Raw genomic sequence first — 16,445 nt, forward strand, 5'->3', positions numbered from 1 at the left:
TTAGACCCACTTAGCACTGTGAATTAATATGGAAATAGCAGGTGTAAATTTAACCTTATCGAGAGAGTGAAAATTATCTTCATAAATTTGTAGAAATAGCCCCCAAGATGCTTATAAATCTATTTAAAACAAAAATATTACAAAAAGTGCAGTAAAATTAATTTAAAATATACTTCCAGCTATTGCCTCCAGAAAAGTCAGCAGTAGGGCCAAGTTTAGCGCTGCCTAGCGGTAAGGGAGGAGGGCAGCAGGTGCCGCTGACTGCCTGGGCAGGCTGACCGCCTGGCACACTCCCATGGCCCCAGAGCCAGGTAGCCACTGTCTAGAGGGTGGTGGGGCCTGAGGGGGGGCTGGCAGGACAACCCCTGCCTGGGGCTATAGGGGCTCTGCCCTGTGGTCCAGTCCCTCAGGGCACAATGGCCCCTGCCCCGCAGCCTCCATCTGGAGGTCATGTGCCCCGGAGTGCCCACCTGGAAGCCCAGACTGGACCAGGAGGCTCCCACACTGCTTCCCTAGCAGGCAGGCTCCCAGAGGCAGGGCTGCAGGACAGAGGGAAGGGGTCTGCCACCGCCCGATTGCCGCCACCCACCCACCAGGGCTGTCACCCATTCCCCTGCCTCATCGAAGGAAGGGTCCCCACACTGGGCCTCCTGAGGCCTCAGGCTGAGCAGCCTCACAAGAGAGGGGCCCCCAACTTCCATCCTCCTAACACTGCCACCCCAACTGCTGCACATCTTCCTGCTTCTGGGCCCAGGGCACCCAGAAAAGAAGGTGGAGCTCCCCCATCCTGCATGCTCTCAGCCAGAAGCAGCCTAAAATGAACAAGGCCCCCGAGCTTGGGGTGCCGGCCGGACCTGTGTGCAAGCGGTGTGGGGAGGGCTGCAGCCTCACCTACCACCCTTAACAATCCATATATTGATGGCAAGATGGGCCCACAAGCTTCCAGAAGGGGCAGCTCAGGGCCCAGCTTCTCTCATCAGATGTTTCCCCCTGAGGGATGCCCAGGCACGGCTCAGGGTGTGGCCCCAACTGTCTGAGCAGCGGCTGCTCCTACAGCCGTCCCACACCAGCTAACGGCTTGCTAATAACAGGGGAGGGCGTGTGTCTGTGTTTGCATGCGGCACACAGGGGCTGGCCATATATGTGATACAGAAATTGCTGAACAGAAAAATTAGCCCATTCTCCAGCCAACAAACTGTAGACCAAGCACTTGCACGTGGCCAGTCAGGCCCCAGGCCCATGGGAGCCTCGACAAGGGCCTCCTACCTGGACAAGGAGAGCCGCCGCGCCCGCCAGGAGGGCAGGGACAAGGGGGTCGGGGGCGTGTTGAGAGGAGACACCGAGGTCTTCTTGACGATGCGGTAGCGGGTCTTGATCACTTTGCTGGCAGGAGGGGTCCGCAGGGTGTGCAGACTGGATGCTGCAGAGGAAACCCAGATGTACGCAGTCAGTGGAGGTCGGTGGGGATTCCCTCTAGCCTTCACTCCAGCGCCCCCACCAGCACACACACATCCCCAGAGAGTCCGCTAGCCTGGGGCTCCAGGAGTCAGCCAGTATGGCCTCCAGGAGAAGTGGGCACAGGCCCGGAGTCTCGAGATGAAGGGCACCGGGGATGCTGAGTGACACGGGCGGGTGAGCAGGAGCTGAGCTTCCCAGGGCAGGCTGATGGGGAACATCACAGGCCGGTGCCTCCCCAACGAATAGTACCAATGCCCCCAGACTTAGGGCTGGCCCCAACTCCCCAGAACTCCAGGTGGGCAGTGAGGAGGGGCCTGTGGGTGGGTCAGGAAGCTAGGGGTGAGCGCTCCACACCCACTCTGTGGGCACCCCCCACTGCGTGCCCATGTAGATTTGCCTACTTAATCATCTCTGTTTTCATAGCATTGTGCAGGGTGATACACACCACACTCCCATTCTTGCTGAGTGTCTTATGCAATTAGCAGGATCTGTTTTGCCCGAGTTCCCTTCCACTTGATGGCCAGCAATTTCTCCATAGCTTCGAGGAAGGCATCTAATTGCCCGACTTTTCATAATATACAGCTCTAACTGCCCAGATAATTAAAGCCACTGCAGCGCTAGAACGCAGGCGCACGGACCCAGCGGCTGGCAGCCCCTCGGGAACGCTCCCCTCACGGCCCTGGCTGCCAGGGACCCAGGCTCCCCACAGGATCCTCCTCGTGGTCCCACCCAACCTGCCTGCATGGTGCCTGAGGGCTCTGCTTGGAAGGCGACCTGCCGCAGTGACCCCAGCAGCAGGGGGCTTCTCGGGGTTCCCACCCAGAGAGACACCTAAACCAGGAACTGACCACGACGCCCACAGCTGGGCAGCATGTGGGGGAGGATGGGCAGAGACGAGAGGTCGTGTGTGCCAGACCAGGGTGTCAGGAAAAGGCACACGTGCTCGCACCACCGGAGCTTCAGCAAGAGGACCGGCCCAGGGCCTCTGGGCAAGAACAGGCTGACCCTCTGCTGAAGGCTGCCCGGCGTTCAGTACGGCCCAGGAGAGGGAACAGGGCAGGTGCACAGTGGCACTAGACCCACAGGACCCCACACTCAAGCTGCTCGGTGCCCTGGCTGTGGCCAGTCACCTCACTCTGCTGACGGCACAGACCAGTGCTCTGACCTGTGCCTGCTCCCCTAGGCCCCAAGGAGGCATCCTCCCAGCACCCACAAACTCCTGACCCAGACTGGGAACCTCGCCATTACCAGCCCACAAGGAGCTGTTACTGGTCCACGCACAGCAACAGTAACTAACAGTTAACTAAAAATCATCTTGCAGAACCCTGAACCCAACAGACCTCCAGCCCATGGGTAGGTCCTCCCCAAATCAGCAGCTCGGCCCAGATATCTCCTCTCAGGCTCGTCCAGCCCACCAGAACCCACTGTACCCTGGGGGATGCCTGTTCAGGAGCAGGCAGGACAAGCCTGCCCCACAGGAGCCACTGCACCCACACAGCCAGCACTGCGCTTCGTTGTCCAGATGTTGGAAGAGCCCCTCCCTCAGGGGTCTTACCACCCGTCCTTGGGGTGCCAAAGCCTCTACCAGGGCTCCCATCCACCCGCACGAAGGCCAGGACACAGCATGGCCTCAGAGCACTCCCGAGAGCCCCCACCCCAGAGGGTCTGTACCTGCTGCCAGACCAAGGGGGACATGCAGGCTCCGTGCACCTGCCTGGCATCAGGGTGGACGTGGGGCTGTGCAGCCCAGGGAGTGCTGGGAGCAGGGGACACCTGTGAAAGGCAGGGACCCACAGCACCTGCCCACCAAGGGGGGCTACAGCACGTCCAGGCAACAGGACAGGTCTCCTCCCACCCTCTCCCTCTCTCTCTGTCTGTCTCTGTCTCTGTCCCTCTCCCTCCCTCCCTCCAAGGGCAGCACCTCCAAGCAGTCAGGGAAACCACGGGGTGCTGTCGCATCAGCCAGGATGCGTGCTCCTGCTGAGTGACCAACGGGAGTGCCTCTTTAGTTTTGGGCACTCCACCCTTGGGATGTAGAGCAGAGCCTAGCATACAGTAGGCGTCAATAAATAAATGTTTGTTGAATGGAATTTTCAAGGTCTTACAAGCAAAGAGAAACCAACAAAAATCAATAATAGCTTGTTCCAACTAAGAGCTCCAAAACACGAGAATTCCTTTCAGTTATCGCCAAGCCAGAAGCTGACCTCATGGCCTCAGAGCCCGTCCCAGGTTCCCTGCTCCCGGGGGCCCCTGTAACTGGACAGCCCACCTGCCCATCCCCCTTCACCAGGGCCCGCCCACCCACAGCCCCATTCTCACCCATCTGTTCCCTGCTCATGGGCCTCTGCAGCCTGGGTCCCTGCTCCGGGCACCACTGTGCAGGGTGGGAAGGTCGGCTGGGCCATGGTGGGGCTGAATCCCCTCTTCACCAACCTCGTCACCTTCATGCTGAGCACAGGGAGCCCCCGGGCCCGGCCTAGCCCCACTCCTATCACTCAGATGCACATCGCCTTCTCCTGCCCCACTCCCTAGTCTGGCAGACACCACCTCCTCCAGGAAGCCCCCAGCCACAAGACTGGGCTCTGCATTCTAGAAACACAGTGCCCAGGCTAAGCAAGCGCCTCTGGGCCTGGCCCTCATTCCTGCTTGTTAACAGGCATCGGTATTTATAACACATTTCTGTGGGATGTGGGCCTATTGTGAAGTCTGTTTTTTCATTAACTGCATTTTACTTATTATTGCCCAATCAGAACTGCTGAGAAAATGCACAGTCATAAAGCAGACTCCCTTTTAGTACAGCGGACCCCCTATTAAAAGTCTGGTCTCTAGTCACTTCCCGCACGTCATCACCTCTTAGACTCCACCCCTGAAGTCCTGAGAGACAGAAGGAGGGCACACCAGCCCACACCCCACCCCCCACAGACCACCTTCAGTCCCCATTGGCAGCTCAGACAGGGCGATGAAAGCGCTCCTGACAGTGGCCCCACAGAGCAGCATCCAGGGCGCCTGTGCCGAGGCACAGAAAGCTCAGCCGGGCGGACAGACGGGAGTGTGGCCCCCAAGAGCCGCAGGAGCGTGCCCTCCTAAGACCATGCGTGACACACAGGGACCAGAGTTGGAGGAGGGAGGAGGGCCCCTCCCCAGGCCTCACTTCAGGTACAAAGGCAGAGTGGCAGGATGGGCAGACCTGGAGGCACCGCCGCCCGCTCCCCAAGCCACAGGCGCCCAGGCCGCGCCCCGCCCTGCAGTGCTGGGAGGGCTGCCCCAGCAGCAGCCCACCAGGCAGTGTTCTCACCCATTCCTCCCGGCTGGCTGAGGGTTCGTGTAGATAATCATGTTATTTAGATAGGATGTTGGTTTAATTCCCTTCATTACAGACTCCCAGGGTTGTAATTTTTTCTCCGCACGATGTGTTCCCCGTGGCACATTTCACTCAAATTAAACCCTTTGTGCCTTTACTGCCAACGATGCCCAGGCGCCGCGTTATCAGGCCCACACACACAGCCCTCTCCGCCCCACTGTGCAGAGGTCACTTCTAATGACTAATCGATCTCATTAGCTTTCCTAATTAAAAACTTTACTACCGCAATGGAAGACAAACTACAAAAAAACTGCTGGCGTCATATTTGAATGGGATATGAACCCATCCATCAGCAGGGCCCTTGCTCCCACACACAGTGCTGGCCCGGGGGCTAGGGCCGCCTCTCCTTGCTCCACACTCCTCGGCTGTGGGTGGGGTGGGGGACCCTGGAGTGCACTGGGAGCCTTCCTGTGTGCCCAGCTCGGGTGCTGCATGCACAGGTGCACTGTCGGCGAGGGAGGCCCCTGAGACCCCGAGAGGCTGGGACTGGCCTTAGGGTAGCAGAGCCCATGCAGTCTGCCTCCTACCCCATCACGTCATGTCCTCTGTGCCCCAGCTGCAGAAGCAGGGAGCACTCCAGCCCCTCTTGGGGCCTGTGCAATGTAGGATGGCTGGGTCCCCAGAGCACCTGGCGGATGACAGAGAAGTGGAGGGCTGTGCCCCCGTCCTGGCTCTGTCTGCAGCAACTCCCGTCCCTGGCTCCCCCTGGCCTCCGCCTCCTCAGCCACCACAGACGGCAGAGCCAATCAGACGGAGGTCACGGCTCTCGCTCTGTTCTATTGTGGAGCGGGAGTTGAGAGGGGGTTCAGATTTTTATGGAACTTCAAAGGGAAATAACTAGGAAGAAGATGAGTTGCTAATTTCACAATTGTTTAATGAATAAGGGGAAGATGAAACCAGAACTACTACTCTGTGCAAAGAACTCCCTGAAGCCACCAACCAGGAGAGAGAAGGTTGCTCCCAAAACGAGCCTGACAAGCCCAAGGGCCAAGTGAGTGTCCCCAGTGGCCATCCAGCTGTCAGTCCAGCTCCCAGCATGGCGATGGAGGCACGACAGGCTCTGTCAGGAGAGACCCAGGGTGGGGCGGGCAGTGAAGCGGACCTCCCCCATCACCAAGGAGCAGGGACCAGAAGGCCCGCCACCTGGGACAAGCCTTGACCATGCCCCAGGCCCTACAGCTTCCCATCCACCAGCCTCTGGGCCTCACCCGGCAACAGGCCACAGATGGGCACCGAGGCCTCCAGAAACACGCAGACTGAGCAACAGCTGAGGAGGCCACAAGAAGACGGCAGAACTGTCCACAGCCGAGCTCCCCATCCTGTTCCGGAAGCCTCTTCCGCAGCCTCTGAGGACCAGGCAGGCACGAGGAGACAGCTGGGTGCTGCTGGTAAAGGCACAGCCCAAGGGCGAGGCTGCCTCGGCCCTCTCTCCAGCAGGGGGAGGGACAGCCGAGCCAAGGCCAGTGACAGTGCCTGAACACGAAATTCACTGAAATCAGCCACACAAGGCGGCTGCGCCAGCGGAGCAGGATTGGGCAGAGCCCACAGACGGAGACTGCAATCTGCCTGTTGGGCACCCCAGAAACCAACCCACGCTGCTGAAGGAGGGCACCAAGCCAGGCCCGCAGGCCCCGCGGGTCGGGGAGCAGGAGGGGTCAGCAAGGGCGCCCAACCTCTCAGGGCCACTGCAATGTGGCGTGGGTGAGGGACCCCTTAGGCTGAGGGCAGGGAACGAGGCCGGCAGGGACGGCTGAGGGGCCAAGGGCCTTCTGCCGGTCCAGGCTTTCCCGTCCCCAGTTCGGTATGATTCAACTTTCTCTGAATATTGCCTAATCTGCTTTTTATCAACAGCTACCTTGACACTTCTTCAATATCTCCAAACTGCCCACACCCTTCACCAGCTAAAGACAGCTCTAAATGGTCGCAGCGTGGCTCAGCATTTTCAGAAGCCCCATTGATTTCTGCTCTTCTGCCCCATAACCATTCTTCCTTCCCGGTAGGCTCGGGTACCTGCTGGCCCGTCATCTAGCCTCAGCTGTCAGTGCCCCCCCAGCACCTGCCTCTCCTCAGGCCGGGATGGCCCCCAACACCAGGCAGGCACCAGGGCCCCCACCTGACCAGGGCCCGTGGGCACTGCCAGCTGAGCCAACCTTCACACACCCAAACTCGCTCTGCCCAATTTCCACAGTCTGAAAGGTCTTTTTTTCAGTCTTATTCCAGTTTTTGATGAGGCACCAATTCTGGACCTGCCCAGGATGCGGCCCTGGTGATCTCAGCCATGGGAGTGGCCGTTCTGGCAGAAAGCAGGTAAGAGGGGACAGAGGCGGGAGGGAGCCAAGTCGCGGGCACCGGCCTGGCTCCGTGCCTGGCACAGATGCAGCATGGCGCCTCCCGGTGGGGCTGCTCATGCCCCCTGGGCAATCAGGACAAAGAGGGCCTGGAGAGAGGACAGGAGGCCCCTGTGAGTCCCCGGGAACCTGAGAGCTGATGGGGTGGGGGCATGCCCATAGTTCCCAAGGGCCAGCCCACAGCGCCCTTACCTCCCGCCCTCCACTGCAAGGCCTCTTCCTCGGGCACTGTCGCTGACCACCCCGCAGCCTCAGGAGGCAAGCCCTGACAGCACTCCCATCCTCCCTCAGCACTCCCATTCTCCCTCGAGAGCAGACCTCTCAGATTAACCGTCAGGTTAGAGTTGTGATTACAATGGACAGTATTCAGCAGTGCAGTGCACCCTGAGGGCGGGGCCCACAGGAAGTGCCCCCAGCAGAGACACTGCCAGCTTGGAGGAGCAGGAGGGGCCCGGGTGGGGTCCAGGCAGAAGGTACAGCATGGCCACAGGCCCTAGGACAGGGAGAAGCAGGGGAGAGCTCTAGGCAGCCGGTGCCCCGGCTTCTCCTGGCAGAAGTGGGGAGGCAGGCTGGGGGGCTGCTGGGAGCCCAGGGAGGGGCTGGCCAGCACAGGGTCTGGGCCTGTCCACACTGCCTCGAGGCTGGCAGCAGGCTCACACCCGCGGGGAAGGCCTCACCTTGCTCCCAGACTCTGTACCACGACAGGAGGAGGACGGGGACAGGCTGCGGCGAGCAGGACAGGCAGGTCCAGACAGCGGGTGGTGAGTGAGAAGCCCACAGAGCCTGAGCTGGGGAAGGGTCCCCAAAGAGCCAGTGGGAGGGACTCAACCTGGGCAGGCCCCTCCAGGGCCTCACCTTCCCACCCCATCTGACGACAAAGCCAGCCCTGCGGCTGAGCTGTTGGTGCTGGGTGGTGAGGGCAGGCGAGGTGTGGGTCAGCCCAGAGGCTCCTGGTCTTCTCGTTGGCAGCAGGTGCCCGCAGGGGCTGCTCTCCCCCTGGCTGCAGATGGGCTGCACGCTGGACACGAAGCCGTGTGCCAGAGCCGAACACGCAGTCCCGGCAGCGCGGCTCCACCAGGCAGCCGCTCCCAACAACAGCTGAGCCACACTCCTGGACAAATGGCCACAGAAAGATAAACGGGACAGAGAGGCCCACAGCAGCTACTGTTGCTCTCACATCTGAAACCCTGACGCACATCTGAGCTGTCTGCACAGCCCCAGGCCTGGCGAAACCGCAGTGCCCACTACTGGAGCCGGAGCTAAAGCCACGTCAGCAAGACATTCTGTCTCCCAACGAAGGTGTCGCAGGCAAAGCGCTGCTCCGGGGGCGGGGGAAGCTCTGCTGGCAGCAGCACAGAGGCCCTACATCTCGCAGCCCAGGGCCAGGGTCTGGAAAACCTCCTAGAAGGCCCAGTGGCCCAGCAGCACCTCCAGCCACAGCGCAGCCCGGCCCAGGTGAGGGGCTGTGGAATGGGCCCTACCCCTGCTCAGCCTCAGCCCACACAGTGAGGGGAGCCTGCCCTCTCTGTACACTGCCCGTCCATTAGAGCAGTTCCAAAAGTCGGCCAGATCTGAGCTGTGCCCTCATTGACCCCTACAGTCCTGGAAACGGTGAAGTAAGAGCTGAATTCACCGTGAAAAGGGCCCAGGCAGTCTGAGGAGGGGCGGGCAGTCCCCAGGGGCCACCAGGAGAGGCTGCATGGACGCATGCCATTCGCAGGAAGCAGCTGGCAGGAAGGCCAAGTGGGGTGTGGGTTCCGGTACTCAGGTGCTGCAGATGTGGGTCCCCAGGAGCACTCTCCCTGTGTCTCCACTCCGCTCCTTCCCCCGGGCTCAGGCCTGTTTCTCTCGTCTCTACAGCAGCCGCCAAGGCAAAATTGGCCTGGAGTCCACCGCCCACCCCAGGCACACTCTCTGTTGGCCCCCCGGCCCTGCCCCAACAACTCTGCACCTCACAGTCTCTGATTACAGCTGCGCCATATGGCCGGGCCTGCTCTGCCCAAGACACATGTGCACACACACACTCACAGAGGCATGCACACACGCTGGCACAGATGCATGCACATACACCATGTGTGGTCATTTACCGCTCACGTGGCCTGCCTACCAGGCCGTTATCAGGGCACCGCCTTCTGTCCGTCATCTTGCCCTGGTGGCCGGAACCTCTCCCAGCTGTGAGACTTTCCTCTTGGTCTCTTGTGACCTCTGACCTTAAAATCTACCTTCTCTACCCCTAGTGTGGTGATGCCAGCTTCACTGTGGACAGCGCTGGCATGCAGAACTTGGCCAACCTGTTACTCTCCACTTTCTGGGTCCAGAGGACCAGCTGGGACTTGCATGTTGGCACCACACCACCACGACCTCCAGGTCCTTCAGTTCTGCGTTGAGCCAGGCTAGACGCGTCTACATGCATGGCTGGGGACCCCAGACGTTCCCCTGTCCCCATACTGCTGGGGAATTAGCAGCTGGAATGGGATCCAGCCTTGGTACCTGGGGGAAGGGCACCAACAGCCCAAGTTCTGCCCACACTGGTGAGGTAGGGCCATGAGGCCACGCTACCTGTCCCCCTTAGAGTAGGCAGTAGGGTCCCACCAGGAGGCTGAGGGACAACCTGGCCATCTCTCTCCACTGGGTTGGACTATCCCTCTCCCTCCCTGTCCCCTAACCCCACCATGTGGGGAAGCTTCAGCAAAGGGCCCCAGGTGGGCAGGTGAGCTACTCAGAGGGGCGAACGCTCAACCCCAGGAAGTCCACTGGGCTCTCCTCACAGACCAGGGCACTCAGCCTGCTCCCCAGCCAGTGCGTAGGGGTATGGGCAAGGCCCACCAGGGCAGGGGCCCGCTTCACTGGGGACATCACTGTATGGGACCAAGGTTGATGTGGATGCCCACTGGGCGAACTGGGCTCCATTCGGAAGAGGAAGAAGAGGAAGGAGAGGAAGGAGCTTGTGCTCAACTCAGAAGACACAGCCCCTCAGGATTTCTGCCTCTTTGGCCCAGTGGGCAGCCAACCCTCTAGAAGAAACAGACAATCAGCCTGAGCCCACCACATGGCTCTCTGCCTGGTCTGGGCTCACCCTGCCCAGGATCTGTGGCCAGTTCTTGAGCGAGACGCTTGCTAAGGGAGGCTGCATGGACAGAGCAACTCCCAGAGGGGTGCTCCCCAGAGGACTCGGCTGGGTGGGCAGCAGACACTCAGAGAGGGTGTCCTGATCCTGGGGCTCTGAGCCTTGTCCAGGAGTCCCCAGGAGGGAGGTGGTGGATAGGTGACAGCAGCCCCTACCCTGGCCCCACAACACATCTCACTTCATCCTCCCTCCGCCCCAGAGGTGAGCTGGATGAGTATCCCCAGTGTACAAGGGAAATGGGGTCAGGTGGGATGACATGCCCAAGAGCCCACCATGCTGAAGGGCCAGGGCCAGGAGCGAAGCCAGGCAGAGGCCCAGAGCCCGGGAGGCCATTATCAGGGGACCGCCTTCTGTCCATCATCTCGCCCTGGTGGCTGGAACCTCTCCTAGTTGTGAGGCTTTCCTCTTGGTCTCTTGAATGACCTGTGACCTTAAAATCTACATTCTCTATCCCTAGTGCGGTGACGCCAGCTTCACTGTGGACAGTGCTGGCATGGTGAACTCGGCCAACCTGTTACTCTCCACCTTTCTGGGTCCTGATGTTAAAAAATAGCGCATAGTCGGATTTAGTTTTTCTCCCAGCCTGCTATCTTCGCCTTTTACTTAGAGCATGTGGTCCGTGCACACTTAGTGCGGTGAGTGGGACGCTCGGGTCTACATCTACATCTCACTACACGTGTGAAGTGCTCTCAAGTGCTGCCCAGGGCCTACCAGGTGGTGTCTGAACCTCCCAGCCCTGGAGACCTGGGGCCCCAGGAGCAGGGAAGGAGAGCCAGAGCCCCCAGCAAGGGACCTCGTCCACAATCTCCCGCCCACTTATCTAGGCCTATCTGCAGCCAGGCTCAGCCACAGTATCTGCCACTGTACGAGGTGCCTGCTCTTGTGTGATGAGGCCCCACCATCCCGTAGACACACACCCCTCACTTGGACTCTGGGGGGCTCAGGGAACTTCCCCGGCCCCTCCAATGCCCCAGACTTAGCAAACGCCCCCAGGCTCCCCCACAAGGAGACATGAGGGTCAGGTCTAGGCCTGGGCCCTCCTGCCACTACTCCGAGACCCCTGCCAGGCCGTTCCCAGCTGCTCTTCCCTAAGAGACACAGAGAAGAACTGCAGTTGACATGCCCCCCACACACTGCCTCGAAGCACACTATCACGGTGGTCAGCAGTATGGCCCCCTGGGGCTCAGGGAGGGGATGCGCGAGATTAGCGCCAATGAGTACCACTTCCTGCCCATCATCTAGATGCCAGCTCTCTGCAGGTGGCCACGATGGCAGGTACTAGCCGGCTGTGGGGCCCCTGCACTGCCTGCAAGGAGGCGAATGGAAGCTGATGGAAACAGGTGCCATTAGGGGCTCGTCTTCTCCCAGAGCCCACACCTTCAGGCCCCTCCACTGTTTGGAGGGGAGGACCCAGGGAGGGTTGGCTCTGGCCAGCTCTAATGGAACATCCTTGTCAGGAGAAGTGGGGAACCTCTGTCCCCTCCTCCCATCCACAAAGAACCCACAATGAATGCCACACAGCAGCGGTGATGGGGCACGTCGGCCCCTCAGTGCACAGATGGGAAGACTGAGGTCTAGGGAAGGAAAGTGACCTGCCCACGATGTCCAGTAGGACAGAGCCCAGGCTGAGCCAGGTGGGTGCTGGACCAAGGGGCCTCTGCCCAGGGGTCTCTCAGGAAGGATGGAAGAGGGGCCTGACTCCCTCTGACACTAGCATGGAAAACAGCAGCAGGAGGCACACACCACTCCATCTTGCAGGCTGCTAGAAACATGCCTGCAGACCTCCATGTGCGCCCCAGACGTCCACCTGCCCCTACAGACCTCTATCTGTACTCTCACACAGGTGCACTGGTCACCTGGCACCAGCCCTGGGCCCACTGCATTTGGTGACCTGGCACCCAGCCACCCCTGGCTGGTCCCAGCCCAGGCTCCAAAGGTGTAGAGAGCATGCAAGTGACAGGGCTCGGCCCTTCTGCTCCCATGCGTGAGAACGCAATCGTGATATTATAACAAACCCCCACCCCGTGAGCAGTTACTCATGTGCCACATTTCTCCAAATGAGCCACACTGGTGGCGGAGGCAGGAGGCGGGAATGCCCCGTCCCCACGGTCGCACAGCAGGAGCTGCCAGGGCCAGCACTCTAACAAGCTTCAGACGTGGGATGACTGGAACTGCAAAGTATGAATTTTTATGAGTCTAATAAATCACTCCACTTTTCTCACACTTGATGGTTCCTAGCACTTCAGAGGCCGGAAAAGCCCTACTGCAATCAGACAGCTTGGCCCTTGTCTCCGGCAGGGGCCACAGCGAGGTGACAGGGCAGCCGGAGGCCCCTCCCAGGCACCCAGGAGGCCCCAGCTCTGTGCCCCAAGGCCCCCGGAGGCCAGCGCTCCTGCAGGCCCCTCCGCAATAGCTCGGGCCGCTTGGCCTCCTCCCCTCCGCTCACAGGCCAGCCACAGAAAGGCCCTGCCAGAGTCCCTCACGCAGGTGGCCACAGGGGCATGCCTCTGAGTTCCCGGCCAGAATCAGCACGGGGCAGGTGTCAGGAAGATGGCTGGACACATGCTTGTGCGAGAGTGCACACACACACGTGTGTACTCACACTCAGGCACACGCACACACAGTGTGCATACCTCCTCAACAGAGGCTCGGGAGGACCCCAGGACCTGGGAGAAGAGGGGTCTAATCAGGGTCCCGGCCCAGGCCGATCCCGCTCAGCAACTCCTCGAGAGAATGAGGGCAGCGGCCCACACGACAGGACAGGCACTGCCGTTTCCCAACTGCACCCCGTGGCCCACAGGTGCTCCTCAGGGCCTTCCCGCAGCACCGGTATCTGAGCCAGGGATCGGCCTCTGACAAACATCTACGGATAGGCAAATCACAGCCACAGCTCGATGGCCATACGTCATCGAGCAGCCATCGGCACTGCAGCCTGAGGAGCGTGGGCAGCTTGGTGATGACAGACAAGCCTCTCAGCCACCTGTCCCCCAGCGGGCCGTGTTCTCTGTTGTCCCCCACTACCTGATGTTTAATGACAACACTGTCAGCTCAAGACGCAGCACCGAAGCCGATGCTGACTGTCAGGGCCCTATTAGAGGAAAGATTGAGACTCCACTCTTCCTAAGCTCACTCAAGCAACACAAGCCGCTAGTTCCTATAATTATTGTGTGCAAGCCATCGATCGTGCGCCGACACCTGACCCGCCTGTATGAAATGGGAGTAGTTTGCTCCGTGACAGTCGCTATAGATTATGGGGGTGGGTCTTCTGTCCCCTTTTAACCATCGCTCTACAGAACAGAAGAGGGGAAAGCGAGCACCTCCCACCACTCGCCTCGCCTGCAGGCATTTGGCCCAGGGGTCAGGGAGCCCCAGCACATCCTCGAAGTCAGGAGGCGCACCCTGGAAGGCGGAGCTGACGGCGCGGAGAGCAGCTAGGGATCCCGGCAGAGGGCAAACACACCAGTCAGGGCACACTGGAGCAGGCGGAAGGCGCACCCCCAGGCCATGAGCTCCAAGTGAGGGTGGGGACTCGGTGCCATGCAGACAGCTCACCCTCCCGAGACCCTCCTTCACAGAGAAGGGCCAAGAGCTACTCAGCGGAGCGTGCTGGTGAGCAGTGTCCACCATGTCCACCTTGACCCAGGTTTGTCCAGATGCAAAGCTGGTGCTAGCCTCCTCCCCTAGGCAGCCCCTACTAGCTTGGGGCCACATCCTGTCGGTCCCGAAACCCCAAGGCCTACCATATCCCCAGTACCCTGTCTCACCTCGGCCAGAGCAGCTAAGAGAGGATGTCCCAGCACTCGGCGTTCCTTAACCTGTCTGCTTTCATTCCGGCCCTGGTCACTTCACATCCGTCTCTTACACAGGACAAAGGCTAAACCCACAGCCTGGCTGGGCCCCAGCACCCTGGCAGACATGAAGGGGGTCCAGGACAGCACATGGGTTGTACATGGATTGACACGTGCGCTCCAGGGCCATGCAGGTGAGGGCATGCAGGTGCTTGTGCAGGGCGTGGCCAGCGTCTGTCAGCTCCGGCCTCGAGGAGACAGAGCCCACGACCTCGGGGGCCTGTGCCCTCCTGTGCTCAGAGCCCAGCCCTGACCCTCGGGACCCCTCAGCCCTCCTGCGGCCAACTGGCTGCTCCTGCTGGCTTGCGGCCCTCTGGATCCAGAACACTAGGACCAACCCCAGTCCCACTCACTGGATTCACACCAACAGTTTGTGATGCTCGGCAGTCAGTGGTCTACAGCCAGACACCAAGCCAGGTCAGCCATCTCACAGCCTTTTGCTTTTGTGGCCTGTGGTCCACCTACTACTTACATGGAATCAAGTGACCAGGGACATGAAAAAGCTTAAAAACACAACAGTGAAAATAAAGAGTTTTAAAAGCAACTGCAGACAACAAAAGAGGCCAGAGAAGGAACTGGACCTCCACGCTCAATGAAAGCTATGGGCCAGAGGGCCGAAGAAACGACATTCCCAGGGTGGGCACCAACCCTAGCAGTTCCTTCAAACATTCTGGAAGGAATTCGCTCATTCATTCCTTCAACAGATATCTGGTGAGCCCCGCTGTGTGCTGAGCCCATCCCAGGCACTGGGGAAACGGCAGAGAGCATGGCGAGCCCCACCTCCAGCTCTTCCCAGGAAGGGAGGATCCCCCTGGGTGCACATCAGACAAGGCAGTGGCAGCAGTCCTGAACACCCAAAGGGTCCTCACCAGCATCTGGCTTCGGCAAGGCCTTCTCACCCGAGGCCCAGGTGCTGGAGGGCCACCACCACAGGAAGCACATAAACTCCTCTGGAGATGGCTCTGCTCTGTGCCGGGCATCTAGAGGCCAAGATGACCCCATAGTCCTGCCTGCTCGATGCCAAGTGCTCTCCCTCCACCCCACTGCAGGTCTCCCTGCCTGGCAGGGCCCGGTGCTGGTAGCCCCGTCCTCCCTGCGACTCAGGCAGGACCAACCACAGAGGAAGGGGCTGCCCGCCATGGCGCCCCCTCCCTGGGACAGTGCTCGGCCCAGCTCCCCGCACATGCCAGGGGACAGGACGTGAAGCTAGCCTAGCGGGAGAGGCCCTGGTGCAGGCTGAGACCTCACCCCGAGCCCTCCCCACCTACGCTAAGGCTGAGGCTGACAAGCCCAGGTCAGTACAGTGGCCCAAGCCCTCGGCCCTCTGACTGCCTAGGCAGGACCAGGCGCCAGCCAACACCTAAACCCACCCTGGGCCTGCTGGCATGTGGTCTCTGCCCTCACAAGATAGCCAGGCCTCTGCAATCTCTGTGCCCCCTTCCATCTGAAGGCCTGGCCCAGAGATGGTCAGGAGGGCCAGAGAAGATGGTTTGGAAGGTGCAGGGGTGTTTGCTCCCCCAGCCAGACTGAATCCCAGAAGGCCAGAGGCCCTGGAGAGCAACGGGAGCTCCCAAGTACACCAGAGAGAGGCGAGGGGCTGTGTCCACACTCCACCAACAGTACCAGGGCCCACACACAAGCGGGGCCAGCCCAGCCGAGGGACAGGACCTGGCCTGTGAAGCGAAGGCCCACCCACCTTGCCCTGGCAGCTTCTGCTGGGGGGACTTCTGGATGAGTGGGAAAGTGCTGGAAAGCACACACCACTCCCAGGTGGGCAGACACCCACATTCCAAGCTGTGAGAGACGGGAAAGGGGCATGTCCCTGTACTGGCCACAGGCCTGACAACCACTGATACTGTGGGGGGAGGGGGAGTGCAGAACACACCCTGTCCTCCCCATGGGTGCTAACAGTGATCTAACAGTGGAGCCAATGCAGCCACACCAGCCACCAGCCTGCCAGGCTGTGACAGGACGGGCACCAACAGAGCCTGCGTGCTCCCTGCTGACCCCCAGGGCACCCTATCCTCTCCCACAGGGGTGGAAGCACATAGAGGCGAGGCTCTCCCCAGCAGACACAGCAGGCCCACCTCCGCCCCCCAGGGTGGACAGTACAGCCCCACAGATGTATAATGGACACTGGGCCTCAGCTGCCCCAGAGAACCACAGCTCCAGGAGCGCCACCCAGCCAGGCCCCAGGGCCCTCCCTGCAGCCTGACATCACACAGGCAGGGCCTGGCTGGATTTCACGGGGCTGGGTGGCTGCCAGGTGGCCTGTGGTCCCAGCTCCACCATGTGGCCCAAAA

General features: G+C 60.5%; 1 protein-coding gene across 5 annotated transcripts in view; it reads right to left on the reverse strand.

The window, feature by feature from the left end:
• The window catches only part of ZC3H3 (zinc finger CCCH-type containing 3), a 99,616-nt gene that overhangs the window by 55,091 nt on the left and 28,080 nt on the right, over positions 1-16,445 (reverse strand). For all 5 annotated transcript variants that reach the window (XM_058565045.1, XM_058565049.1, XM_058565047.1 and 2 more), the window contains exon 4: positions 1,267-1,420. In XM_058565045.1, coding sequence (XP_058421028.1) covers positions 1,267-1,420 — 154 coding nt within the window. The remainder of the gene's footprint in view (positions 1-1,266; positions 1,421-16,445) is intronic.

This window comes from Diceros bicornis, chromosome 21 (assembly GCF_020826845.1).
Source record: "Diceros bicornis minor isolate mBicDic1 chromosome 21, mDicBic1.mat.cur, whole genome shotgun sequence".
Classification (NCBI taxonomy): Eukaryota; Metazoa; Chordata; class Mammalia; order Perissodactyla; family Rhinocerotidae; genus Diceros; species Diceros bicornis.